Raw genomic sequence first — 26,892 nt, 5'->3', positions numbered from 1 at the left:
AATTTAAAAGTTAAAAAAAGTGGTCAAAATGTAAAAAAAAAAAAAAAAAAAAAATTAAAAACGCACACCTTACGTAAACAGTTGTAGCACCACATGGGAACATGTAACACAATACAATAAAAAGGTCCTTATGTACCCTTTAAGTATAGCACCAGCAAGCGGCGGTAATCATTGAACAGACACAAATGTTACTTTATTTTAAAATGATGAGCTCAATTTTGATCACAGCGCAAGACAATAAGGCCAAAGAAATGGTTTGGTACAATCAGAATTTGCTCTGTGAAGTGATTAACAGGTTTTGTGTTCTTATATCTGTACTAGCACTAGGTGTCATCCAAAAAATGTTCACCTTAGCATTTTGAAGAACACATTTGCCTTTGGGTTTTAAAGTAATCTCCAGAGAGTAACAACTGAACACACAATAAAATACAAAATAGTAAACTAATAAGCTAAAAATGTTAAAACTATTTATTGTTGATTTCATTAAAAAATCTTTGTAAATTGTATGGTGAAAAAGTTTTCCACCTTGTTATTGCTGAATGTAGCATGTGTATGTGTAAAATAATGTTATTGCTGAATGTAGCATGTGTATGTGTAAAATAATAATCTAACATTTCAGTGCAATACAGTATTCAGTTCATATTGATTGAGAGGTGTTAGGTACACGGCAATATACAAAATTAACCAAACCATCAGGAGAATGAATTTTTTAAAAAGGGAGATAATGGTATGAAAATGTTCTTTTCTACTTGGAACATTAAAGTGATTACTCACACGCGCCCCCTTGTGGGGGCTTAGCAATAAATGACATGGTCATCTTGAGTAGGTCGTGAACAGTTTCTGTACTTCACAATGTAGGCTTCCATGGTGGTATGTTTATTGTAATAGAAATATTGAATGCTTGGTATATTATTAATATGTCAATATAATGTATTGTAACATTAGTGGTGCTAACACCTCCATAGGTGTTATAGAGAAAGCAGTCCTAAAGCATGTTACGGGTTATTGATTGATAGGTGAGGGTCCTATGGGGGTTTTTCGCTAGTTTTTTTTTTTTTTTAGCTATGATAGGAGGCTGACTCCCAAGTGGGTGGGATAAGGGAAGAATTAAGTAGGCATGCTTGGGGATCGCCTGGGCAGAGTTAGTTAGGTAGTGATAAATTCAGACGGGTACGCTATTAGAGCGGGCCAGCATGAAAAATCAATAAGGCATTAAAAAGATACTTCTACTCACAATGTTTTTGTTCAAGTCATTCCTCCCGAGCACCCGGGGAAACATTACAGTATTATCAGTATAATGTATAGTTATATTATTTTTCATTAAAAATCACTGAAAATGCATGCAGGCTAACAGTTTCCATGGTAGGATTTTTACTGTTGGAAGTAATAAATGTTTATAATATTATTCGTGAATGAATGTCAGTATACAGTATATATTTATATTCTTTCTGCCCATGGGAGAGATGGCATGATACCATGCAAGCACTCTTGAGTTTCAGCATTGCATTACATTTTTTTATGGGGGGATCTATTATGATTATTACAATTATTGTAACAAACAGTTTTCATAGGTTTTCTTGTATGGAAACCTATGAAAGCTTCTTTATACCGTATTGGAATAATCTGTAGATTTGTATATAGCATTTTGAATGATGGGGATGAATCAGACACAGTAGCAGATTTTTATAACAAACCATTCAGAGCAAATACCCCAAAACCCACCCACTGGCTATTAACTTGGTGTGTGCTGGCACCCAACATCCAGACACAACAAATGTAAACTTTAGTAGTGCACGTACTATACAACACATTGAAAAATTATTTGGTGAGAAAGGTTGGATTTTAAGATCATGGGCTATGTCTTATAGTGGGAATGTTCTTCTCAGCATTTCAAAGATTTTGAATATGTCAGTGGAAACGTGTTTATCTCCAATTACCTACTTATTGTTTTAATTTAGAATCATCTTTCACAAAGGCCATTAGATATTGACATCTGAGATATAAGTATTGTGTTTATAAATATGTACTGTAAAAAAGTATTTCGGTGCATTGGAGCAATAAAACTTGGTATGCAGCAACAGCAGACCATTCTTGCAGAGCCAGCAATTCTTGAGTGAAACAGTGTGCACTGTGTGCTCCAGTACTTCCATCTAATGAAGACTTATTTGGATAACATGTTTGGAGGTTCTCTGTTCATCAACGATCTAAGGATTTGCATTGAGGTCACAGTTTTCCCGAGGCATGGGTTTAAATCCCACATCTGTTCTAACAAGCATTATTTTATTCTGAATTTGCTTTAAACAGTTGTGTTGCTCTGTTCACCCAAATTCTAATATCTTATAATTTATTTATTTATTTATTTATTTATTTATTTTTTAAATAATGTGTTTTTAAGTTTCAGGATCAGTTTCCTCATCAGGTCAACATATGATGTTCTCCCATCACCACAGAACCTAAACCTCTGGGTAGGAGAGGATCCCTCATGTCCTTTGTGTTCATCACCTGCAACATTAAGGCACATTTTGAAAGGATGTAAGGTGGCTCTTAGCTAAGGACGGTTTACTTGGCACCATGACCAGGTGCTGCGATGTTTGGCCTTAGCACTGGAAGACAAGCGTAAGATGACCAATAAGTTGCCACCTGTTCCATCAAAACATTACTGTAAGGTAGTGTAGTCCTGGGGGAATGGGACTACATCTCCCAGAGGGAAAACCTGTTTGGTTAATTGTTTTATTTAATTGGTTTATTGTTAATGATCCCCTGCACCTGGTAGTGATTGTAAATTAGGACCAGGTGCAGGGTATATAAGAGGTGCAGTAAGTCTGCACAGTGCTGCTGTATAGAAGGAGACAGGTAGAGTGTTCTGTGTCCAAGCAGCCACGGGAAAAAGTAAGGGTTTTGTAAAAATACTGTGTGTATTTGTTTTGTGTTGTGGGGAAACGGCTTAGCCATCCCACTTTATAGTCAGGGTGTTCCTGAGGTTTAGTTAGCGCTCCGAAGGAGCTAGGTGTTGTTTTGTGTTTGTTTATTTTTGTTGTGTGAATTAAAAATAGCGTGTCAGCGCATAAAAAACCAATTTCTTGTGTGCTGGGTCAATTTGTAAAGGGGCTAGAACCGAGTTAGTTGCAGCTTTATTACAATTACACACAAAAGACTACATTCCTCCAGCCAGGAGAGCAACCACCAAGGTGTTAAAACCAAGCCTCGCCCAGGACAACTGGATGCTGCTAGAGACTGGAAACCTAACCTTCGACCAGATATTGTCTTGTGGTCTGGATCAGCACGCCTTGTTCACCTGGTAGAATTAACAGTGCCATGGGAGGATGCTGTAGATGAGGCGTGTGAGAGGAAGAAACTGCGGTATGCTCAACTAGCCGCTGAAGCGGAACAGCGAGGATGGAGAGTCCGGGCTTACCCAATGAAGGTGGGTTGTCGAGGATTTGTGGCACACTCTACAACCCGGTTTCTCAGAGACATCGGATTCGGTGGCCAGGAGTTGCGTTGCACAGTGAAGAACTTATCTGAAGCAGCAGAGAGGAGCAGCAACTGGCTGTGGTTGAGACAGAAAGAGTCTGGTTGGGGATGTCAAGCACAATAGAAAGAAAGCAACGCTGATGTACGGGCAAGTAAGCTGGGCTGAGTTGAGTGGGGGACGGAGGGGGGTGATGCTGGGATGCCAGAATCACCGTCGAGCCCTTGAGGTGTCGTGGGCTAGTCGACAAAATACCGAGGATGGAAGGTGCCCACTTGAAGACCCCAGAGACGTACCCTACTTAGCTTAATCCAGACGGTTGTCATGCTGATGCGCTGGGGAGACCGCACTGTGGTTGATCCCCGGAGCCAGCATCGCAGCCGTCGTGTGTGCTGATGCGCTAGCGAGGCATATAAGCTGATCCTTAGAGCCATCATTACACTTCAGCCATCAACACCATGCTGACCATATGCAATGCCGGGTAGTACTCCGTGGTACCTGGCGTTGCAGCCCTATTCCTTCTGCATACAAATTTTGTTTTTCTATCACTGGCAGGGTGAAGAACAGGCTTTACAAATGTAAATGGATAACTGGCAAAAGTAAATGGTTAAATCCCTGCCAATGATCTCTTCAATCTGCTGCTAATTGTACACATAGTTGCAGTTGATTGGACAGACCCTAGTGACAAACCATGAGTGTTGTAGCTGAAGGCCATATAAATGTGAGAGATCTTTGGAAGGGTATTGTCACCCTCTTATGTGCACTTAAATAATACTTTTAGAGACAATTTGTGTATAAACCGCTCCCTACTTACTGTTCTTGGAAAGCTGTTGAAGAAAATGGAAAATAAATAGAGCCCTGTAAAATAAATTCATCAGTGCTCTGCATCGCTGAGTCGGAAGTGACATCACATGGTGCTCAGCGGTGCGGGGAATTTAACAACAGTTTGGTGAATCAACACAGCTGATAATAATAAAAGAAAAGTTGTTGCTGCGGTGCGAGTCTCCTTTGTTTACACTAGAAGACCGTGGTAAAGAACCGACAACTGACTAAAAAGCACCCCATTTTGTCACACGGTATACAGCAAGCTTGGGGTTTCTCAGTATTTAAAACACTAGCAAAGCAGATTCGTTCATTCAAATTCATTCAAAACAGCATTTGTTCCAGTGCAAAGTTTGCACCACTTGAAATAAAATAAAAATTAACATATTAATACAAAATATAAGCAAACAGCCATATTTTCCCCAAAAGGAATAAACAGCTTAACGACGGCATCTTTCGACTCGCATTCCTGCCAACAGTTCCAAAATCTGCATTTTAGGCATTTTAGAAACACACGTCTCTTCCATCACAATTTTAATTTTCAAAGCTTCGGTTTCCCTTCAGAAAGTGTGTATGGTAACGGCTGAACCATGACAACTACGGTTACAAGTATTTAAAGTATTTTTTCACATTTAAAAATGTAATTCAATTGTAGCGATCCATACAGTTGTGTGTGTACTGTAATTCCCGCTGTAAATATATTCGCCTCCCGCTGGTTTGTTTCCCTCTGTCAGTGTAATCAGTTCCGTGAAGCTAGCAACAATAAGAATTACTTCCGGTTTTCAAAACTGCTCAGCGGAGGCAAGTTATCAAAGTAAAAGTCCCGTATCCAGCACAAAAAATGTAGTTTATATACACATAGAAATTGGGGTGCAATGTAATGTAGACATACTGGGGGTACAGAAAATAAAAGTTACTTACTTAAGTAAGTCACTGTAATAGCAACACTACTTTTTATGTCAGGTGTCTAGTTAAAACAGCCACTTCCCCTTCATTTTCAGGTGCTGGGCACACTCGACCCACTCCTGACAAAACTAAAGATGAAAGTGGATCAATAAAAGTGGGGTGGAATGTAATGCAGACACACTTAGGGGTACAGAAAATAAAGATGACACCACACTTTGAAATTGAATTACCTGTGCTTTAATTTGTAAAGTGAATTAAGTTAACTAGACTACTGTTAACAGCACTGGGGGGAGAACCGCACACACAGGGTATGCTTATCCTCCTGTGGGATCTTTGCATTGCAGGCTGTGCAGGTGTGGAACCCTGACTTGCCTGACATAGGTTTGGTGTTCTGCATTGGCTGTGCACTGAACACCACTTGCACTTCTTGTAACGGAGGACACGAACACCGTGCATACTGAGCACCTTGCACACCGAGTACTGTGTGCACCGTGTACTGTGCAGCATCATGCGCTCATGCACCGACACTGTCTCAATCAGCCGATCACCGTGTGCACCGTGCAAACCGAGCACACCAAGTACCGTGCGCTCTTGCGCTAGCACTGTAGCCGTGGGCACCAAGCACCGTGTGCACCGCATGAGTATCGAGCACCGTGCAGCGCTGTGTCTGTGCACTGACGCTGTAGCGCTGGGCACCGTGTGCCGTCTGCAATAAGCACCTTGCACCTTCTTCAACTCAAGAAGCTCTTTTCTATCAACACGCTCAGCTCAACACAGAGGTCTTACCTTACCATCTTGAGTAGAAAAAAGAAAAATGGCTTCTTTAGCATGACGGTTTTAATCCCTCGGTGGGCAGGACCGAGTGCGTCATCCCAGGAAGGGGCCTATCGGCAGCTCTGGTATGGAGACCTCAGCAATTACCTACCCATTGGGCAGGCATATCCCATAATGTTGTTGGTGGTCATCTTTGAATTGAAAGGGAACTGCTATTTTCCAACTTTGCGCAACTGTTTTGTGCCATGTTGGAAAATATACATTTTTGTGCAAAAGCACTAATTTTTGCTAAGCACAAATTTTGCGAGGAGATTGCCCATCGCTTCGAATATCTGAGCCACAATGTCTTATTTGTTAATACTGTAGTGAAATGCATGGGCTACTTGCTGCTTTTCAGTAATACTGTAGTGAAATGCATGGGTTACTTGCTGCTTTCCCTGTCTACCTTCTTAAAAAAACAACTTACTGCTGCACCTCTATATAAAAAATACAAAATATATCATAATAAGCATTTGTATATGTAATAATTTATGTAGCATGCTACTGAAAAGTTGAAAACAACAATAGTCTGAATTTTGGGCCGGTGATCGACAATCTCTCCTGCTGTAGAGCAATGATTCAGTGGTTGATTAATTCAGCCTGTCTTTTTTTTGCTCTGCACTCGATTGACTGCTGATTCCCCTTTCCTCTCCACGCCGGGTTGCAGAAACAGCGCAGACATGGCTCTTCACGTACCTAAGGCACCGGGCTTTGCCCAAATGTTAAAGGATGGCGCAAAGGTAAGAACCAGAATTATGTTTTGTTTTGCACAATGATAAACTGGTACTCGACACCTGCGAAGATTCGAATTTAGCTGGAAAGAAACAGACCCATTATTACCAAGACGCTGTGTCATGTGGGAAGCTTCTAGAATAAAGCCGGCTGATACAGGCCACAAATCAGAATTAATTCAGTCGTGATCATTTACTCCGTAACTCACTGTTTAGTTTAGTACGCTTGTTATCTTCAACTGGAATCACAGTTTCGTATTAATTAAAGCCAAGGTCATATAGGTGTATTTTCACTTCGGCCTTAATTGCGATGTGCCCATATCCATTGTTGATTCACTTTCCGTTGCTCTCCATATATGGGGATGTTAGACCCTGTGTTAAAACAAAAGGATATTATATATATATATATATATATATATATATATATATATATAATATTGGCAATCGGGAATATACGCAAGACATCTCTAGTAAAAAGTACATTTATACTGATTGTGATTATGAAATTGAAGACGGAACAGTATTTATTGTGTGTTTGTTTTAACCTTGTGAAAACACCAAAATGAACAAAATATTACTGTGTAAATGTCACATTTTCTTATAAAATTCCAAGATTCATCCCATTAGTATGTTGTTGTTTTTTTTTTTTTTTTTTTTTAAAGAGCCCTGGGTACTCTGTAGTGTTTACTGCCACAGGGCGGGGCTTCTTGCAGTCAGTTTGAACGGCGGTTGTCTGCCCGGCAGCGACTTGTGAGGATACGGATGCACCAATTATTAAATTAAAATGTTAATTACATTACAAAGTAGTCTCATACTGTGAGCTATTCTTCACTGATTCATTAAAATGTATAATTGTTGCAGATTCCAGCAAGTATTTAAAATGCTTTAAATACTTTTTATATATTTTTTGACTATAGATGCCTAAAGCATAAGGGTTGCAGCACCTTTTTTATTTTTCTAATTTGTCGAAAATGTGCTTAGTTGGCAGCACAAAACCATTATGACAGTGTCTGACATACAAAAATAAACACAAATAAATCTACAGATCTAGGTAGGATTCATGCTTAAAGGTTGTGGCTGCCAGTGACCTGGTCTAATGCAGTAGCCGTTGCACTTGTGATGGTAAAGGGGTAAGCTGTATCTAAAGATCAAGATTAATTCACATAACGTATCAGTTAGAGCATGCTAATAATGGATTTAACATTTTTGTTCTTGGCTCCAAGTAAATTTACAAAATACTGTAGGGCTCATGGTAAAGTCATATGTACTTAGAATATTTATACTGAGAAGTTGATGCTGATGTGATTTAAATTGCTTTGCTTAATGACATCCATCTGACAAAACATTTTACCCTAGTGTTTATATACGGGAAGGAAATGTGTATCTGGATTAATACAAATATGATATTCAATTTCAGTGACTGTCATGTTTCTTAATTCTGTTTCTCACTTTTATTCTAGCATTACTCTGGACTTGAAGAGGCAGTCTTCAGAAATATCCAAGCCTGTAAAGAACTGGCCCAGACCACACGCACAGCCTATGGACCAAATGGTATGTGTTTTTCAGATCAGTGATCATTTAAAAAGCTAAAAGGACATTTTTTTTGCTAACCAACTCCATAAAGTAAAATATTTTGTTATATTGCAAAGTAATGACTCCAGATCAATGACTCCAGATGATTACTTCATTTTAACTGTAAACATTTGCCTAAAACCAGTATCCTTTTCAGTATAGTAGAAATAATACTCCTACAGAGGGATTTATAACAATGGTAAAATTCCTTGTACAGTAGTCTCCGCGTATAGGAACTCCTAAGAGAACACTTCGGCTAAGAGAACAACCTTGTGGCGAAATTGATTTTCCCCATTGTAAATGCTCCGCCTAAAGGAACAGGAACTTTGCTTAAAAGAAGACCTCCTGGCACTGATAGCTATTCGTTCACAACTGATAAAGTGCTGTTTTAGAACCTGACAACTCAACATCATCAGACTTAAATTAAAATGGTTTATTCAGTTTTTTCAAAACTGACTTGTCATTGCGAGAGTCTTGAGGAACACTGATTGGTTTATTCAGTCTTTCAGTTTATCATTGGCTCGTTGTGTATTCTGATATCCACGACTGCACGTCGCTGTAAAATAACATGTAAACAAACGGTGAAACGTGCCGCTGCTTCTCTTCTATTAGTTTCCCGTTCTGGTGAGTTGATACACCATTTTGTTAAATAATTGTGTGCATGTCTTGAATACTGCTCCTGTACATGTATTCATAATTAATCCTAGAGCTGCTGTTGCATTTTCTAACGTGTGTAGGTTTGCTGTGTTAATTTAGTTTGACAGTAATATTAACGTTAGTTTTTCTGTTAGTTTATCAGGGCATGAAGTTAAGGTCATGAAGGGCAAGGCAATGTTGCCTTCGTTGGGCATGAAAATTCAGTGGCACCAAGGTAGTTCTAGGGCAGAAAGGCAAAATATAAATCCAATCCAAGGGCATCAAGGCGATTTCATGTCTATTATGTTGATAAAAAGTTAATTCAAACAAACAAAAAACAATGTTTTCTGGATGATTCACACAATAATTGTTACCCTGTTAACAAGAGTTTAATATAGAGCTTGTCTGTGTCCTGTAATTAAAGCTTTTTTAAAACCCTCCATGCCATGCATTTTCATAATTTAGGGTAAGCAAGTTCAACTGGATTTCATATAACAAGTTGTCCACTGGTGAAGCGAACATTTAATCAATGCATTTTTAAATGCTAAAAATAGTATTCTTTCTGAAATTGAGATTTTCACTGAGAATTGGATATTATTATTACATGGCACTGGTTCTAATTCATGGAAATCGTGAAATCCATGCTCACCATGAAAAAATACAGCCTTAGTGATACAACAGCACAAATAAGCGATGTCTGTGAAGGGAAAGTTATGTGTTCTGTTCATTTCATATGTTGATGCACTGATGTCATGAGAAGTAATTTATTGATTGATTTCATATTGTCTGTGGTCAACTCTGTCTTAGAGAATACTTTGGCTAAGAGAACAAATTTCTAGCTTCCTGAGGGGTGTTCTCTTAGCTTGTAGTCATACATGTTAACCAAAGTGGTCACTCAAAATGTGATCTGATTTTATGTTCTAAAGGACTCAATTGTCTGTGCTAAAGCGATTTATGATCTTATTTATTTTTTCAGGCATGAATAAAATGGTCATCAACCATTTGGAAAAACTCTTTGTCACAAATGATGCAGCCACTATTCTACGAGAATTGGAGGTGAGATGTTTTAAGTTTCTCAGTTTAACACCGAGATAACCATTACATTGGTGTAGCACTACGTGTTTTAAAAAAATCTTAAACCAAAAATAAATCACAATCAATGTTTTATACATAAAATAATACTGTTATAAAATGGCTGTTATGTAAAAATAATTCTAACTACATTAACATACTGTATATCCTCAAATGACTGATGTCTAAGATGCATACACTACACATGACTGACCTACAGTTGCAGACAAAAGTATTAGCACCCTATGTTTATTATACCTTAGTTCAAGGTAACAGATTAAGGACAAGCATTTAGTAAACATTTTACCACTTTAACACTAGAACCGCTGGGTTTATGTTACTACCTAGAATCGCCAGCAGTAGTCATTTTGACAGGAACATTTTAAACAGCTTTGATATGAAAATGAAACACAAACTATCAGATACAACTCAAAAGTTTTATTTATGAACATCATATCTAACATTTGCATAGCAGAAACATCGTATTTAAATGATAAATATAAAAGGTTTTATTTTCGAAATTAGCGCATATAATGCATGACGTACAAAAATGAAAAGCTACAATAAAATAAACATTTCAAAAGAAGATATTGTGTAAACAGGTGTAAACTGCTATATATACATATAAAATTGTGAAAACGAAGTCATTATTTACAAAAATATAATTTATTTCACATCACCCTACTGCATAGCACGACTTCAAAAAATGAAAAACTATAATAAAATAAACATTTCAAAAGAAGATATTGTGTAACCAGCTGTAAACTGGTTATATGTAGGCCTACATACACAATTGTAAAATCGAAATAATTATTTATAAAAAATAACAAAGAAAATAACTCAGTTCCCATTGTGCAACGGGAATGCGCATTCAGGGAAACATACTTCAAAGTAGCCCCCATATTCGCACAATCCACACAGATGTAACGCTTATCAACTTGTCGTGTGCATTTACCACATACTGCTCTTTCACACTGGGCACAGATATCAGAAGTTTTATTTTTACTGCATTTAGTTACCTGGCATTGTTTTCTGTTGCATGTGTCACTTGGTGTGCACTGTATCCAGGTTGAGCTGCGTTTCCCTGCCGCTTTGCAGTTTTCTGATCAAAGTGTTTCTGCCAAAGCTCTGTGTCTAGCATCATAAGAGATCTCTCCTACTGATATTTTCCCAGGTGCATTCATTGTACAAAACTAAGGAATTGATAGCTGCCATGTCCAGTACAATGTAAAATACAGCAACTGGACACCAGTGATTGCTTTCACTGAGTACTACGTTTTGCACAGAAGGTGGAAACGCTCTTCTTCTTTGTTTACTGTTGCAACCTGGCTGTTTTCTTTTTTTTCTTCAACTTGACAACACACCAGTCTCTGACCAGGGGGGGGAGTTTCATCTTTGCACAGGTAGGGGTAGGGTCTGCTGCCAGCCAAAACTTGATCCCAAATTTGACAGGTTTGTTTGTCCAAGGACACCGTGCTTTTGTCAGAAACAGCTGCTTGTCCATGTAGTGTTTTATGTTTACCTTGAAACAGGCAGTGCTGTTTTCAGTGAAGTCGTTCCAAATTTCTGATGCCAAGGCAAGTGTATCTGTACTTGCTCTCAAATAAAAAACGCAAAAAATATCAAGATTTCTTGTAATAGTAATATTATAATACAGCAGACTATATATGCTCACGTAGACAGCCAGACGGCAGTTCTGCAAGGAATTGATAGGATTACAATAGATATTTGGATAACACATATCTAGATGTCAAGAGCAATAGTCTATTCAAATACATACTGCTGTAAACTCAGCGGAGGTACAGATAACAAACTGGCTTGTATACATATAAAAAATAGCATATTGTAGGTTATATTATTAATAAAAGCATGTATTTTAACAAGCCGTCAAAATGACTACTTTTGTTGGTTCTAGGTAGAAGTGCTCCTAACTTTTTTTTTTATTGTAGCCTTTCAAATGCCGTCAGTATATTTAATACATGTATTTAGGAAAAGTCAAGCTCAGACAACCGTGGATCTTTAACACACACAGAGTAATTTGAATTTTAAAAGTGAAAACCGTCAAAATGACTACCGTGGCGGTTCTAGTGTTAATAAAACAAAAAGCAAAATACACTTTCTTGGAATTTAACAGGTAATCTTTATCAAGAAAAAATAAACATTTAAAGTATTCGTTCATGACAGGTATTGGCACCCCTGCTTTAGTATTTCGTGTTTCCTCCTTTTGCTTGTATTACGTCTTTGACGTTTAAGAGAATTCTTAACCAGTATGTTGCATCTTGTTGGTGAAATCTGGTCCAATTCTGTCTTGTATATTTCCGTCAGCTCAGACAGATTGGCTACATAATGCTTGTCTACAGCTTTTTCAGATCAGTGTAAAGCACTTCTATTGGATTGTGAGTTGGTGATGGTGAAAGCCATTCCAGAACTTTTACTTCACTGTATGCTTTGGGTCGTTGTCATGTTGGAAGATACATTTTGTTGAATGCTTCAGATTCCTGTTCATATTTCTTGGCAAATTTTAGATGGTTTGTTTTATGAATTTTTTGCAGCAAGGTCTACATGCATACAGCTCTTCTGTGTACAGGTGACTTTATACGGTTCTTTCATGCCCTATTATGCCTGATGCTTCTAAATCCTTGGCTGTTGGTCTTTTTTTTGTTTGTTTTTTTTCCTGCTCAGACGTTTCTCTAACCTGCTGTACCCATAATTTTCTTTGGACGTCAACTTCTTTTCAGCGTTTCATTGGAATTGGTTCTGTGGTACTTCTTGATTATTGATCTGATTGGGAATTTTCGTATTCCACGTTTCTTTTGATGCTGTTCTGTAACCATTTCCCTTTTTGTAATTTGCTACAAGTGCTTTGTCTTGACCATCATCTGCTGTATTGCCAAAACATTCTTCAACAGATGATGAAAATAATGGCTGCTTTATAATTAGGATGTCTGTTTTTCGTTTTTTATTAATTTAATTTTTTGGTGCTTATTTTTAGCTTTTTCTATACTGTTTGAAATTATTGTTTTCGATTACATTCCAAAATTGTATGTATGTGTGTGTATAATATATATATATATATATATTATTCACAGGGAAAAGGGTCAAATCAACAAATTGAGTAACCATTTCCAGTGTTTATTGGCAATGTGCCGATTTCGTTATTTTTGTAGCAGTGTTTTATCGGTTAAAACCGAAAATTAGAAACCCTATTTATAATGTAGCTTAGTTACTGTGTAATGATTTTCAATCAATTAATATATTTAACTTGTTCTATTACATTTTTGCAGCCTTTTAATGTAAGGGTGCCAACACTTGTTATGAATAAATATTTGAAATTGCTTAAGTGCATTTTTTTTTTTTAAAGATTGTTTGTTAACTATCAGTAATTGTGTATTTTAATCTTTGCCAAATGAATTAGTGGCTAATATTCACTAAATGCTTGTATTGAACTTGTTTTCTTGAATGATCTTATATTAAGTGTAGAGCGCCGATACTGTTTGTCTGCAACTGTAGTACAGTGTTGTCCAATAGAAATCGCTGACTGCTTACCGTTTTAGCCACATGCACTCATTTTTGTAGAAAACGCCTCCCTTACACAATACATTACCAACCTTGCATTGTGCCGTTTATTGAAATGTTCAATACAACAGAACCCGGGGTTGCCTTCGCAACCACTGACCATTTTTCTTGCGTCCTTTTTTTTGTTTTCATTTTCGTAGCAGACCCTGCACCTTTTTTGTGGTCTCTGCTTCCCTTGTGTTGGAGGGATAGTCACAAATGTGTGTACAGGGCTACTTTGTGCAGGCATTGTGATGGATCTGGCTGCCGCAGACACCTGCTTTATTGCCTTGTACCCAGTGCTGTGTTTTGATAGTATTTCGTCACAGCACTGCCATTTTAAACCAAACAGCTTCCTGTTTGCAGCTGGCCTACCTGTAAAGTAGCTGCATGCTCTTTTGTTTGTACAGTTTGTACTGTTCTTGGCTCCACATCCTCTTCATCATCGTTGCTGAGTGATAAGTCAGCATCACTGTCGCCGGTATCGAAATCCTCTGAACCAACTTCACTCCCGTTTGTCGCTGTCCACGTACGTTGCCATGTTTAGCTTTTGCTAAAACTATATAAAGTACAACTAAACAAGTAAAACTAATAATAAAACAAAAAGTAATAATTGAACACACATTATATATATATATATATATATATATATATATATATATATATATATATATATATATACTTGTAAAAGTTGAATGGCTTCCTGCAGTATCTCAGTCTTCTAAACGCCCACAGCTAGATTGGAATTGCTACATGACACACAATTGGATACACATGTCACCTGACCCTCCCCAGACTTTCATTGCACATTCCACAGTACTAGCACTGACTTAGAATGAAACCTGAAACTTTAGACTGATAGAATAGAATGGGAAACTTGACGTATGCACGTACGGCATGGTACTCTAAGTGGGTTTTCATTTGACAGTGTCATGGTGTTGAAGATGTTAAAAAATGGACTTAACAAACATCTACCACTATCTCTTCTTTACAGTGACACTCACATTGAAATACATGGTAGAGAATTTTTTTTTTTTGCTTTGTCGCCCACCTTTATATGCCATTTTAGCAGAGAACAGGTAAGCAGTAACCAAGGAAGTAAAGAACACACAACGATCAAAAAACACTTTTGCCAAGAAACGCACCAAAAGGTTGAAGTACACATGCATACGGCGTGCAAATATGAGTAGTTCCACACACGTGGCTAACGTATTGGACAACCCTGATCTAGTAGGATCCTAGAATTTTAGAAAATTTGCAGCATTGGTTAGTCAGAACAGAAACCTATCTAAAAAAATGAATTTCCATTAACTGTTATATTTGTTTCTTTTTATTTGACTTTTGTATTTATAGCCAACTAATTGGATGCAGTGTATTTAAAAATGGGCAGCTATTGCTTTACAGTAAAAGGTAATTCCATATAAATATTTATTTGTGTTCCAGGTTCAGCACCCTGCAGCTAGAATGATCGTTATGGCATCACACATGCAAGAACAAGAGGTTGGGGATGGAACAAACTTTGTTCTGGTGTTTGCAGGAGCCCTTCTTGAACTTGCAGAAGAGCTTCTCAGAATGGGGCTTTCCGTCTCAGAGGTGAGGAACGAAAGTATATTGCAGCAGTCTGGTCTTTAGTTTTTCATAGTATTGTATTCATTTTACATTCATTAAACTTGATTAGGACATTCTTTAGCCCAGGTTATTGAGTCAGAATCAGAATGCAGGGGTATATGAAGGTATCCTTCGGTATGTCACACTTACAACACTGCATGTTTCATTTCTTTAGGTGATTGAAGGCTATGAAATGGCTTGCAAAAAAGCTCTGGAGATTCTCCCGGACTGTGTGTGTTCTTCTGCAAAGAACCTCTCTGATGTTGAAGAGGCGTCTTCTCTGATCCGCACTGCAGTAATGAGCAAACAATATGGCAATGAAGATTTTCTGTCCAAGCTCATTGCACAGGCCTGTGGTAAGCTTGTTTTAAGCATAAGCAAAGTGTAACGTTAAGTGTATTTTCACTCACTGATGTATTTCTTTTTGTGGTTCTTGTTAAAAGCGATCCACCACCTTTACACGTATTAAACAGTCTCATGCATTTTCAGCAGGAATAAAGAGTGATGTATTTTATTTAAAATGGGTAATTTGGGTATTTGCATCAAGGTGATGATGGATGGTGTTAAGTTTTGCTCAATAGTTAATGCAAGAATGCCTGCATGTGCTACCTAGACTTGCATGTGTTTTTTGTTAACCTGTGTGTTTTTCCTTTTAGTGTCTATTTTTCCTGAATCTGGTAATTTCAATGTGGATGGAGTCCGAGTGTGTAAGATCGTGGTATGTATTTTTGAATCACAAAAGGTATTTTTTGTTTTTTTTGTAAAGTTATGTATAATAACTTGTATTGTGTTTCCTGGAAGGGTTCTGGACTGACTGCTTCTTCAGTGTTGCATGGAATGGTCTTTAAAAGAGAAACTGAAGGAGATGTCACCTCTATCAAAGATGCAAAAATCGCTGTGTTTTCCTGTCCATTTGACTGCATGGTAACAGAGACCAAGGTAAAGATGCAGCTAAAGATGTTACAATAACACTGTTCTGAAAACAAAAATGATGATATACCACTATAAGGATTCTGCACATTCTTTTCTGGGTATGAATTCTGTTTTTACTGGCATTTTCAATTTAATGGGCAATAAAAAGAGGCATTGTGTATACTATAGGGGTGTGGAATTCATATCGCCTGATGACCGAGACAACAAGATTTGCTGTTATACTTTGCCCATTGGACAAATAGTTTTGTAATTGGGGCAAGTAGATTAAGGAGGACAAGTAGAGTCTACCCTCCTGATTTATTAGTGATGGTTTTAACTAAAATCGATTTTATTTTTCGTATCTCATAGGGGACAGTATTGATAAAGAATGCAGAGGAACTGATGAGCTTCAGCAGGGGAGAGGAAAATATGATGGAATCTCAAGTAAAAGCCATTGCAGATGCTGGTGCAACTGTAGTGGTAACAGGGGGCAAAGTGGCTGATATGGCTCTTCACTATGCCAATAAGTACCAACTTATGGTAGTCAGGTAAAAAATAACGGTTTAAAAAACTCACTATTTAAGTATTGAAGTATCTAATATCACAGTTGTCACTGCTAATGAGAACCTAACAAGTGGCTATTAGGCCATCCTAACTGTTGTAATAGAAGTTAATGAATCATGCAGTATCTACCTTGTAAACCTGATTAGCATTTGGTTGTCTTTTCTACAGGATGAACTCCAAATGGGATTTAAGAAGGTTATGCAAAACAGTGGGTGCCGTGGCTCTTCCCAGACTGGTAAGCTGTCGTAGTTGTTCAAATTCAAGACTTTTTTTGTATATCCTGTAGTTTTGGGGTGGTGCTTTTGTATGTGTGTGTAAACTTAACAAGTACTAACATTTTGACATTTAACAATGCATGATTGTACCTTAACGTCGTTCTGTTTATTTAGACACCACCTACTCCAGAAGAGATGGGACATTGTGATAGTGTTTACCTGACAGAAGTTGGCGACACGCAAGTGGTGGTCTTCAAGCATGGTAAGTTATTTTTCAATATCCAAGTGGTTATTAGAATAGACTGGCTAACAACCATTTGAGAAAGTAAACTTCTGTGTATAAGCTGTAAATGCCTTTCAGAAGATATATACATTTGACCTGTTCTGTGGGTCAGCAGGAGCACTATAAAGCATATTTCTGAGCAAGAAGAATGTCTTGCATAAAAATTTTGCAGGAAATGCATGTTTTATTATGGTTGACTCTTTTAAAATAATAATAAAAAAAATATAAATATATGGGTTGGTCCTTTCTTAGAATTTGTCAGTTGATTATTTTGGTGGTAAAGGGAATGTATTTATAAATGCACTATATGCAGCAACATAAGTGTAAGTGTTTTTTTTCTTCTCAGAAAAAGAGGAAGGTGCAATTTCCACACTTGTAATCCGTGGGTCTACAAATAACTTAATGGATGACATTGAAAGGGCAGTTGATGATGGAGTAAACACATTCAAAGTTCTTGTAAGGGTAAGGATATGCAAGGATTTCCTTGTCCTCTACCAGGGGTTTTCAACCGGGGGTACACGTACCCCTGGGGGTACTTCTAAGGGTCATACGAGGTACACAGGACGACTGCCAAAATAAGATAAAGAAAATAACGATCTTGAATAGACTTTTATTTAATGGTATTATGTCTAAACCACTGTGCATAAATATTTCATTTTTGTTTAGCAGCTCAAAGTTTAGTCTGACTATAGTTTCATTCACCTGTACGCATTTGTGATTTCGATTGAGCTGGTTTCCAATCTGATGTTGGGCACGGCTGCATTTTAGTGACCGCAGTAGTAGCTGGTTGAATTTGATTTCGGTGTTTGATAGAGTAAATCTAGATTATTCTGTGAATTGTTTCTCAAGTCAAACATGAATATGTTATTGCACCAGTCCGAAAAACAACACAATCGGGATTGGGTTGACCCCATCGGCTTGGGGTTAATTGACATTTTTAGAAACCCCAAATCCTTTCTACTTGGCTTGGGATTGTCTTGCGAATGGCCCCATCGCGATGCAGAACTGCAGAACATTCACTTTACCCAAAGCCGATCTGAAGAAGATCTGATACTAGAAGGATCCAATCGGCCGATCGTGTGAAAGTGAGACTACTTTGAATTATTCTCGGGGTAGCCCGAAATGTGTCAAACTAGGCTACTTTGGAAATAAAATAAAACATTAATGCAGTAATAAATACATTGCAAGCCTATGCTTTTAAATAAAACTATCAAAATAGCTTCTGTGTAGGGTTTTTAAAAATGTCCATTAACCCCAATCCGATGGGGTCGACCCAATCCTGAAGGGGGTGTATTTTGACTTAAGGTCCCAAGATACATTTCTCACTTGCAAAATACAAATGAAGGAAAAGTCCTTTTGTATCATTTTTATGTTGGCTTTTATAAAAAGTTTATCTTTGGTTATTAATTAGTGCTGGGACAAACACAGGATTTTCATGTTCGGATATTTGCTCATAATTTAAATATTTGTTCGTTTTCAAAAAGTAATAAAAGCTATCATATTGCTCAGAACGCAGGCAAATACAGCATAGCAGCAGGGGCAGGGGGGCATGGCCCGTGTGTGTGTGCCTTTATTTTACAGCAAGATCTTACAATATGTAACACGTTAAAATAGAAAAATATCCCAGGAATAAAGAATAAGTTGTGTAGGCCTTACTTTACCCCAGTGAATTAACTACAAAACAAAGGATGCCAAATAGCAGTTCAAGTTAAACGTTGTTTTTTTTTATTCCCGAAATAAATAGTGCATAAAGTTGACACCACGTTTTATTTATTTTCATTCCTTGCCATTGTTGTTTCTTTGCAGTAAACAGTGGCCATCGACACGTTTTCATAAAGTAACAACATGAGGTTTACTTGTTCCTTTTTGTAGCTGAACAGCAAACGGAAACTGACATTTTACTTTAAACACTTCAAATAAAACAAACGTGGAAATGGCGTTGTAAAGTGAAGGGGGAAAAACTCACTGATTTTGGTTCTCGTTTATTACATTCCACATAACAAAGTCGCAACAAAAAATATAATGTATACAATCTATATAAAAATCACTACACAACATTTCCAGCAAGTTGGAAACTGTCTAAGCGAGGCATTTCAAAATCAGTTTATTCTGCCTTTTATTGCAACTGTGATACCATTCAGTAGAGTGAAAATTTGTAAAGCGGAAAATAGCTGTCCAATACTTCTCAAGTTTAATATATATATATATATATATATATATATATATATATATATATATATATATATATTGAAGCTTAAAGTAATGTAATGCTTTATTTGAAGCTAGAATAACTATTTTTATTTATTTTTTTAAACTAGGACAAGCGTCTTGTTCCTGGAGCTGGTGCAACTGAGATTGAACTGGCTAAGCACATTACTTCTTATGGAGAGGTAAGCCATACAAACCTTTAATTCTAGAAATACTACCTTCAGTTTGCAGCATTGAAATGTATCATTTTGCTCTGTCTTGCTTTAGTCTTGCCCAGGTCTTGAACAATATGCTATCAAGAAGTTTGCAGAGGCTTTTGAAGCCATTCCGCGTGCTCTTGCAGAGAACTCTGGTGTCAAGGGCAATGAACTTATCTCCAAACTGTATGCTGTCCATCAAGAAGGGAACAAAAATATTGGATTTGATATTGAGGTAGGCATAGGCACAACACACTTTCACAATTTTAACAAGCTAACTGCATGTGCCCTCTGAAAACTAAGTAAATCCTGACTAACTTCCACACTAGTGAGAATGAGGAAAGAGATGTACACAAATATATTTGTTTAAAAAACAAACCCAATGTTTAATTTTACTTTTAACATAGACTTCAAATGAACTGGTTGAATTGTCAGTATCTGCTTAGAGTAAACTTATTTTGTGGTCTAGTAGTTCCTAATGTGTTGAAGCTTTATAATAATTTCTGCTTTGGTTACAGGGTGAAGGTGCAGCTGTGAAAGACATGCTGGAAGCTGGTATCTTAGACCCATACCTTGTGAAACACTGGGGAATCAAACTGGCCACAAATTCTGCTGTCACGGTACTTCGAGTTGATCAGGTAAGGAATAAGAGATGCATATTTACTTTTTTTTTTGCAGCATGAAGTATAAAAATGTACCTTTGCTAAATGTAGCTGTACAACATTTTATAATGTGAATTAAATGTACTAGTAAATATACACTACTGGTGAAGGCATTGACTTTTACTGCTTGTTCATGATTTTAAACTTTCCCTGTCAGATTATTATGGCTAAGCCAGCAGGTGGACCCAAAGCCCCTAAACAACAAGGACACTGGGATAAAGACAGTTGGGAGGATGAACCTGATAAATTTGACAGCCATTATTAATTTATTAAGGTGCCATAATGAACAGGAGTTCTGTTGAGTAATAAAACCGCATGAAAATAACCAGCACCAGCTTTGGTTGTTTACCACAATTTGCATATAGATACTAACATTGAGACGGAGAGTAAAACAAGTTTACAGTCATTTCTGAAAACTGTCGATGTGTGTGTGTGTGTTTTGATAGAAATCAAAGTTCTTACAGCTAATTCACAGCCACTGGTTTATGACAGCATGTTTTGTGTATAATTAACGTCACAACTTTTTTTCTGCAAAACGGTAGCTGCTGCCACACATCAGTTCTTTTTTTTGCAGTTTAGTTGAAATTGTATTCTTTTGTAATGAACTTCTAAAAACATGTGCCCTTGTTTTCATTGACAGTTTAATGCATGGGAAAAATGGAAGCAGAACATGTTTGTAAACTGCAGTGTCTTTTTTATTTTATTAAGTTGACTAAAGTAGTTTATTGTTTACATAAATCAATAAAATGCGTATGCACAATGTGTTTGCATGGCACATGGAGGTGTATTGTCCCAGATATGAACTATTGTATGATTTTGTCTTTTTGGTTTTTTTTAGATAATTATGGCAAAACCAGCAGGAGGACCCAAAGCACCACAAGCGAAGAAAGACTGGGATGAAGACCAAGAATGAACTTCATAACCCTTTTGTTTTGTCCCACTATATAAAGTCTGTCTTCTCATGTATTTAAACGTAATCATTTAAAACTGCTGTTTTGTGTTTGTAGAAAAAAAATTGCATCTTTAAAAGCAAGCTTGAGAAACTAGCAGTTTAACTTTTTTCGTTCAATAAAAATGCACTTGAGCCCACAAGTTTTTGCAGCAAATCCTTTTTTTTTTTTTTTTTTTTTTTAAATAAATATTCCAGAGCCATGCTTCTTTATTTGAATGTCATGTTAAATGCTCTTTTACATCCCCCTAGCTTGTGGTGTATGCAGCCTTTGGGTGGTTCTGAGTTCTGTTGCTTCAATATTGGTTAAAGACAGATGAGAGAGAAATTGTAATTTGGTGTTAAATCGTCATTATCCAGAACCAATAATCACACATGTTTAACACACCATCAAATAGTAATGGACATTAACATATGAAACTACTTGCTCTTAAAGGTTTTCAAGGGTTGGACAAAACATTAGAATGACCCATGATGTGAAATTTGCACAAAGACCTCTGACTCCTACCCATATTTGCAATTGCAATGGAACAAGTCAGTTCTTTTTAAACTAGTGAAAAACTGCTTTTACTATTTTACATGGTCACAGTAATCAAAACAAACAATCGTGCATGCCGTTAAATCTTTTATTAAGACACTCATTACACTGAAAAAAAAATGTATTAAAACCTAAAAACCTATGAATGTAATAAAGCAAGTGCAAACAAGTACAGTATAGGTAAGCTACATTACTGCAAATCCAACGAGGAACTCTGGATGGTCTTTTTTTGCAAGTATGGACAGCAAACTGTCAGCGTTTTCTAAAAAATGTTGTCAATTAGGGTTGGAACAATAATTGATACTATCGGTAATCATGATAATTATCGTGTTGGAAAATTATCGATAATCATAATTATCGTCCGTGACCCAATGAAGCAGGAAGCAGCTCTGCATTGAGCAGTAAGCGGCACTGAATTGTCTGCGTGAGCACTGCGAACATTGGAAGTTAAGTACTGATTTTAAACAATATGCTTTTAACTTTACGTCATGGTTTCGTTTTGATAAAAGTTGTATACTGACAAAGCATGACTGGTTTTCTAACATAACACAAATATTGTTTGTAAAAATAAAATAAAAACGCAAGCTCACTGTAAAATTACTGTCGAAAAGTGGAACTTTTGACTATTAAACATTTTGACACAGGATTTATTTTTTACGTAAAATGAATGCTTTATTTTAAACTACAGTAAAGAAATGAGTACTATACTGCAGCCTATGCACCGCATGGAGAAAAATAAGCGTGTGATCAGAACCCTCGTAAATATCTGTTCCCATGGCGTTGCTATTGTAAAAATGGGTAGTTGCATAAATAGAAGAATTAACTTTTAATGGAAGTACAGGCTGTTTATTTTATTAAACTGTCTGCATACAAGCAGTGCTGTGCAAAACTCAGTATGTTCCTAATAATGATTTCCATTAAATGAGAGTAGATGTTAAAACTTCATGCTGATTTGAACTCTGCTCTCGCCAAGATAAACACCAACTAAGATGTAGCTTTACGGTAAACTAATGTTATCCATCTGTGTCTCCATCCATTTGCATTTCCTTCCATATGATGATGTAGATATCCTTCTGCCTGGTGTTGATGGCTGAAGTGTAATGCTGGCTCCAGAGATCAGCTTATTTTGCCTCCCTAGCGCATCAGCACACACAACGGCTGCGTTGCTGGCTCCAGGGATCAACCACAGTGCGGTCTCCCCAGCGCATCAGCATGACAACCGTCTGGATTGAGCCAAGTAGGGTACATCTCTGGGGTTTTCAAATGGGCACCTTCCATCCTCAGTATTTCGTCGACTAGCTCACGACACCCCAAGAGGGCTCGACGGTGATTCTGGCATCCCAGCATTACCCCCCTCCATCCCCCACTCAACTCAGCCCAGCTTACCCGTACATCAGCGTTTCTTTCTATTGTGCTTGAGATTCTCAACCACAGCCAATTGCTGCTTTAAAAAAATATATATATATATACAGTGCCTTGCGAAAGTATTCGGCCCCCTTGAACTTCGCGACCTTTTGCCACATTTCAGGCTTCAAACATAAAGATATGAAACTGTAATTTTTTGTGAAGAATCAACAACAAGTGGGACACAATCATGAAGTGGAACGAAATTTATTGGATATTTCAAACTTTTTTAACAAATAAAAAACTGAAAAATTGGGCGTGCAAAATTATTCAGCCCCCTTAAGTTAATACTTTGTAGCGCCACCTTTTGCTGCGATTACAGCTGTAAGTCGCTTGGGGTATGTCTCTATCAGTTTTGCACATCGAGAGACTGAAATTTTTGCCCATTCCTCCTTGCAAAACAGCTCGAGCTCAGTGAGGTTGGATGGAGAGCATTTGTGAACAGCAGTTTTCAGTTCTTTCCACAGATTCTCGATTGGATTCAGGTCTGGACTTTGACTTGGCCATTCTAAAACCTGGATATGTTTATTTGTGAACCATTCCATTGTAGATTTTGCTTTATGTTTTGGATCATTGTCTTGTTGGAAGACAAATCTCCGTCCCAGTCTCAGGTCTTTTGCAGACTCCATCAGGTTTTCTTCCAGAATGGTCCTGTATTTGGCTCCATCCATCTTCCCATCAATTTTAACCATCTTCCCTGTCCCTGCTGAAGAAAAGCAGGCCCAAACCATGATGCTGCCACCACCATGTTTGACAGTGGGGATGGTGTGTTCAGGGTGATGAGCTGTGTTGCTTTTACGCCAAACATAACGTTTTGCATTGTTGCCAAAAAGTTTGATTTTGGTTTCATCTGACCAGAGCACCTTCTTCCACATGTTTGGTGTGTCTCCCAGGTGGCTTGTGGCAAAGTGTAAACGACACTTTTTATGGATATCTTTAAGAAATGTCTTTCTTCTTGCCACTCTTCCATAAAGGCCAGATTTGTGCAGTATACGACTGATTGTTGTCCTATGGACAGAGTCTCCCACCTCAGCTGTAGATCTCTGCAGTTCATCCAGAGTGATCATGGGCCTCTTGGCTGCATCTCTGATCAGTCTTCTTGTATGAGCTGAAAGTTTAGAGGGACGGCCAGGTCTTGGTAGATTTGCAGTGGTCTGATACTCCTTCCATTTCAATATTATCGCTTGCACAGTGCTCCTTGGGATGTTTAAAGCTTGGGAAATCTTTTTGTATCCAAATCCGGCTTTAAACTTCTCCACAACAGTATCTCGGACCTGCCTGGTGTGTTCCTTGTTCTTCATGATGCTCTCTGCGCTTTAAACGGACCTCTGAGACTATCACAGTGCAGGTGCATTTATACGGAGACTTGATTACACACAGGTGGATTCTATTTATCATCATTAGTCATTTAGGTCAACATTGGATCATTCAGAGATCCTCACTGAACTTCTGGAGAGAGTTTGCTGCACTGAAAGTAAAGGGGCTGAATAATTTTGCACGCCCAATTTTTCAGTTTTTTATTTGTTAAAAAAGTTTGAAATATCCAATAAATTTCGTTCCACTTCATGATTGTGTCCCACTTGTTGTTGATTCTTCACAAAAAATTACAGTTTCATATCTTTACGTTTGAAGCCTGAAATGTGGCAAAAGGTCGCAAAGTTCAAGGGGGCCGAATACTTTCGCAAGGCACTGTATAAAGAAAAATGCTTCCAGGTAATGTTAAGAATTTTGTTTAGTTGTATTAATACATTTGGTGGCACTTTCTTATATGAAAGTAAACGTTCTTGAATTAACAAATGTTTAAATAACAACAAACAAAAAGTATTTTATAGGAAAACTACATAATTTATTAATATGCAAATTACAATCTGTGTATTTTTATACTCGTGTTTGTTCTGGGCACCCACCAGAAATTTAAAAACTCAGTGCATATACTGTAGTTTTTTTTCTTCTAAATTCAATGACTTAAACTGGCCATTGTCATGCTGCTCAAATAATCACGATTATTGTGATAATTTACAGATGATAACCGATAGCCGAAATGTCATTATCATCCAACCCTAGTCAGAGTTTCAGTTTTGGTTGTATTTTCATCACCACTCCTCAAGTATAGAAAACCCAGCTTTTTTAATACACATTCCATTGTTTGCTGTCTGACAGAGTTCCAAGCATGCTTTAGCAAGCGCACAGCATCTAACAGAAATTGTATCTACATTCTGAATTCTCGTGCTGATGCCCGCAATAACCCTGGACGGTATAAGCGATGGATACTGTAATAATATAAAAAGTACAATTATGACAAAGTATGGGCATTCCATTTCATCTAGCCAATACAGGAGCTTTCTGATAGTCTGGGCTTTCATCTTGAGAACTGCTTAGCAAAACTGCAACAAATGTCCATGCACAGCTTCTTCATTTTCAATCATGGACCACCCAGCTCTAGGTTTTAAATATTTAGACTCCTGAGATTATATGGCAGTTGTTATATATTCCTCCTTTTGTTCCCTAAAAGTGACTTCAATATATACAGTAAGCTTGGTTCTGTGATTACTCCATTCCAAGAACTATGGACAAAAGGTGTATTACATTACCTAGATACCACAGAAAATAATCTGACGTGTTGCTCAAAGAGATGATGGAAATATCATTGAATTACTGTAGAACTCTAAACTCCATATATTATATACTGGTAGGTGCAATTCCATGGAAAGGCAGCAAAACAACCATACAGCTGCACCTGTGTGGGACATAACCAAGGCTGTAAACACAGATTTAGTTTAGCAGACTTTATTTTACATTTGAAATAAGGTGAAGCCCATTTATCCTGCCATAACACTGTGGATTCACTCCCTTTGTCTTGGTTATTACCATTTACACTGCAAGGGGTATATTATCTATTAGAGCAAGAGATGACGAGTTGGCATTTAGATAGTGGGCCTTTGCATAATGATGGCATTATTGTTACACTAATATATCAATACCAGTGGCAATTCCCAGGAGAGTGTGATGATGTTCTATCCCAATGCACCGAAGTCTGAGCATTAAGATATCTTGGCTGACATTGAGGACTTATCCAGTAACACACTTTCATAAAATGACCCTTTAGGTACATTTCTTTACCATGCAAGAATGAGGATCTTGACAACAATTGTGATTTTCATTATCAAAATCAAAATCATCTTTATTGTATTTCTATATTTAACTCTTATCCAGCACTTGCTGCTTGGTTTGTCTTAAACAGAATTAAATCAAATATTTATTGAAGCAAACTAAAAAATGTAGATCATAAAACGGGACAGTCGGAAAACAAATATATTTCCGTCTCATTTTGGCAAAAATGTTTTATGATTTTTTTTTTTATAAATTCATTTCCACTTTCAAACACAATACAGATGTAGAGGATATACCAAATAAATGAATACAACACTTTGTACTGAGTTCTGTGAAGTTCTAAAAAAAAAAAAAACAGTAGAAATACATTTCATAAAATGAAACAATTAAGCTTCAAAAAACACCCTTAAAATGTATTATCTGAAGAACCTTATTAAATTAATTGATAAAAAAAAAACTCTTTACACGAGATAATACAAAGGCTTTATTGCGGTTTTAATTTAGTAGAACTCCATATCTAATGACACACTGACCCTGCCAAGTAAGACACTTTTCAATCCTGCTTCATTTCTCATGGTTTTCAAATATTTTCATTTAAATATGTTTTGTAAAAAAAAAAATTGTTAGTGGAGTATTGCTCATTTGTAGTATTTATACTGTGAA

At 37.2% G+C, this 26,892-nt stretch overlaps 1 protein-coding gene across 2 annotated transcripts; it reads left to right on the top strand.

Moving 5' to 3' along the window:
• Positions 1–6,611: 6,611 nt before the first annotated feature.
• Positions 6,612–21,319, top strand: LOC117406588 (T-complex protein 1 subunit theta). 2 transcript variants are annotated; one of them, XM_034010713.2, is made up of 16 exons: positions 6,612–6,753; positions 8,205–8,295; positions 9,929–10,008; positions 15,022–15,171; positions 15,362–15,542; positions 15,843–15,904; positions 15,988–16,125; positions 16,468–16,646; positions 16,831–16,897; positions 17,052–17,139; positions 17,507–17,622; positions 19,479–19,550; positions 19,636–19,800; positions 20,084–20,203; positions 20,385–20,501; positions 21,066–21,319. In XM_034010713.2, exons 1-15 carry the CDS (start codon positions 6,694–6,696, stop codon positions 20,490–20,492), a joined length of 1,677 nt encoding a protein of 558 aa, XP_033866604.1. In that variant the 5' UTR covers positions 6,612–6,693; the 3' UTR covers positions 20,493–20,501; positions 21,066–21,319. The 2 variants fall into 2 exon arrangements, with proteins under 2 accessions (XP_033866604.1, XP_033866605.1); XM_034010714.2 differs by lacking the exon at positions 20,385–20,501.
• The last annotated feature ends 5,573 nt before the right edge of the window (positions 21,320–26,892 follow it).

The sequence above is a fragment of the Acipenser ruthenus genome, chromosome 8 (genome assembly GCF_902713425.1).
Source record: "Acipenser ruthenus chromosome 8, fAciRut3.2 maternal haplotype, whole genome shotgun sequence".
NCBI classification, from domain to species: Eukaryota; Metazoa; Chordata; class Actinopteri; order Acipenseriformes; family Acipenseridae; genus Acipenser; species Acipenser ruthenus.
This window is presented reverse-complemented; position numbering and strand designations above follow the sequence as displayed.